At 41.0% G+C, this 2534-nt stretch overlaps 1 protein-coding gene across 1 annotated transcript in view; it reads left to right on the plus strand.

Annotated features, from left to right (window-relative positions):
- The first annotated feature begins 406 nt into the window (after window positions 1-406).
- TMEM56 (transmembrane protein 56) overlaps window positions 407-2534 on the plus strand; it is a 17274-nt gene continuing 15146 nt past the window's right edge. Inside the window, exon 1 of the mRNA XM_010140893.1 lies at window positions 407-577. Coding sequence (XP_010139195.1) covers window positions 423-577 — 155 coding nt within the window. The 5' untranslated portion in view covers window positions 407-422. The remainder of the gene's footprint in view (window positions 578-2534) is intronic.

A 2534-nucleotide genomic window follows, 5' to 3' on the forward strand; every position in this document is an offset into this window, starting at 1 on the left:
CCTCTCTACTATGCTTATCTGATTTCATTGTTGCTTTTTAAAAGCCTGTCAGCAATGATAAGAATAACATGAGTTTTAACTTTGGAGCTTCTTCAGACGGGAGTGGAGGTTTCTGAGATGGTGGTTGCACTGGTCAGTGATCTTCCCTGCCCTTCGTGTGTAGACAAAATACATGTAACTTTAGGCAATGAAATTGTGTAGTATGCAAATGTTAAAAAATCCCAAAACCAAGATGTGATTTTTACATATAAAACTTTGGGGATACTGTTATGCTCTTAAGACTTAAGTAGAAATGGTGAATAGGATGAAACTTCCAGTAAATAATATTTCTGCTAAGTTATCTGTCAAATACTTTCTGTGGTTGCTTAAAATAGAGAATGGACTGAAATTACCTTCTGCTTCTCTTCACAGGCTGAAGAACAATGGCTTCCTTCAGCAACCTGACTATTGGCATTGTTGTTGCCAGTTTTACTGTATTTCAGATCCTGTTTCATGTTTTAAGTTCTTGGGTGTCAACACGAATAACACCTGGTTTTAACAATCTCAGCCAAAAAAGGAAGATCGAATGGAACTCAAGGTAGTGTGTTCAAAACGAACTACAACTAATGACCTACCTGAAGCTGTCAATATCCAAACCACCTATGTGTGTATATGTAAAACCAGAGAAAATGTTTAGTTAAACATCTGGAAAGATGAGTGGGATGGCTCTACACACTTGACAGTTTCTGCGTGTAAAATGCCAAGGCCCCTTCTTGAACACACAGCATTACAAACACCTGTACGTTAAACACTTTGTTAGACAGTGATGCCCAAGTGCAAGTCAGTAAAAAAAAAAAAAGAAAATACTGACTTGTGAGAGGTAATAAGGTGAAGTGGATTAATTCAAAATGGCTTCTCTGACACTTCTGGTAAAGAGGTATAAAGTTCCGTTCCCCCAAACATACATGAAAATCAAAGCTATTGCAATTTATTCCACGATCTAAATGCTCGTGCATCTCTGTTCATGCTTTTGGGTGCAAGCAAATTGCTCTCTATTCTCTCAGTGCTACTACACTGCAACCTCTTCTATGTAAGCGATGGTTTTCCAAGAAATTTGATGAATCTTTGGTGTAGTATTGGAGCGAGGCAGGGTTAGAAAGTACATCTGTGTGTTGGCGGGAAAGGAGACCGCGAGAAGGGGAGGGAGAACTGTCACCGACACAGGGTATGGATTCAGGAAGCAGGTGTGGAAACTCAATCTAAACACCTTCGTCGCTCCCTTTGTGTTTCTGCAGTTCTGTCACTGGGGAAGATCCTCCTGTATCACACTTACCTGCTCAGAGTGCTGTTATAAACTTGTGAAACCCTGTGACTCTTCCCTGCGTGCTTTCCTCTCTTTTAAGCCACAAAGGAAGTATAGGGAAGTAATTGCAATGGGATGATCACTGAGATTTTATTTGCAGTGTACTACGCTGAAATGGTATATATGGAACACAAAATTCTCCTGTAGGAAATAAATTGATCGAGTATAACTTTAAGCCTCAGTAGTCTATTACAACTGTAACATTTTTCAGGTGTTTCCCAAATAGGAGGCTAAAAAGCGTGTACTGTATGGCTGTCATTGCACTCAAGATGCATTAGTTGTATCACTGTTCCTCCTCAGTGCTGTTTAAAGGCTTAGTGGATGCTTTTAATGTTGTTTCCATTGTTCCGGGCAACATTGTTCTACCATTAGCAACTCAAATAGTCTTGCCCTTCCATCTGGCAAATGTCCACCTGCAGGGTTCTTAAAGGCACCATCTTAATTTCACTTGGATCTCTGAATAATTACCTATCTGCCGAACAACTTTGTAGGATGTTGGTTCACGATACCAGTGCGGCTTAGGTTTATCTCTTGCAATCGACAATAGAGGCAGACAGGGAAACCAAGCTGAACTGTTACCCTCTTGTAACTTTTGTCTCTAAGCCGTGTCAAGTGACCCCTGAATTGCATAATAGGCTTTCTGAGAACTTACCTCATGCCTGGTAGAGCTATGCTGGTAGTGCTTTGCGTAATAACAAATGAATTGTTTCACACATCACAAGTGTGCTGGAAATAAGCTGCTCTGTAATTCCTGGACTGCTTTGTAGTAAGGTGTTTAACTACTCAAGTTGATACAGCACTCCAGACTTTGTCCTTAATTTTTTCCACGTTTTTTTTGTTGGGCTTGATAGCAGGATGTAGATGTTAGCACACAGATCGTGGTCCAGTGCTACATCCAATTCTAGGGTTAAAAGGCACGAAACACAAAGCATCGTTCATCAACGGCTTGTTGATGTTATACCTGAGGAGGGCATGTAGCAGAAGAAAGGCTAACTGTGCTTGCCTTTCTCAGAAGATTGGCTGTTAACTCTGCTAACCAAACACAGGGTTTTGTCAAACTGCCTCATCGCTCCAGCGTTTCACCAAAATGAAGGGACACCCCAAGGAGTATCATACATGTTCAGAGAATGTAAATGGACATGTATGTGCTCTGCAGACAGCTGTGCAGGTAGGGGAAGTTACTGTCTCACAG

This window comes from Buceros rhinoceros, unplaced genomic scaffold (assembly GCF_000710305.1).
Source record: "Buceros rhinoceros silvestris isolate BGI_N320 unplaced genomic scaffold, ASM71030v1 scaffold44557, whole genome shotgun sequence".
NCBI lineage: Eukaryota > Metazoa > Chordata > Aves > Bucerotiformes > Bucerotidae > Buceros > Buceros rhinoceros.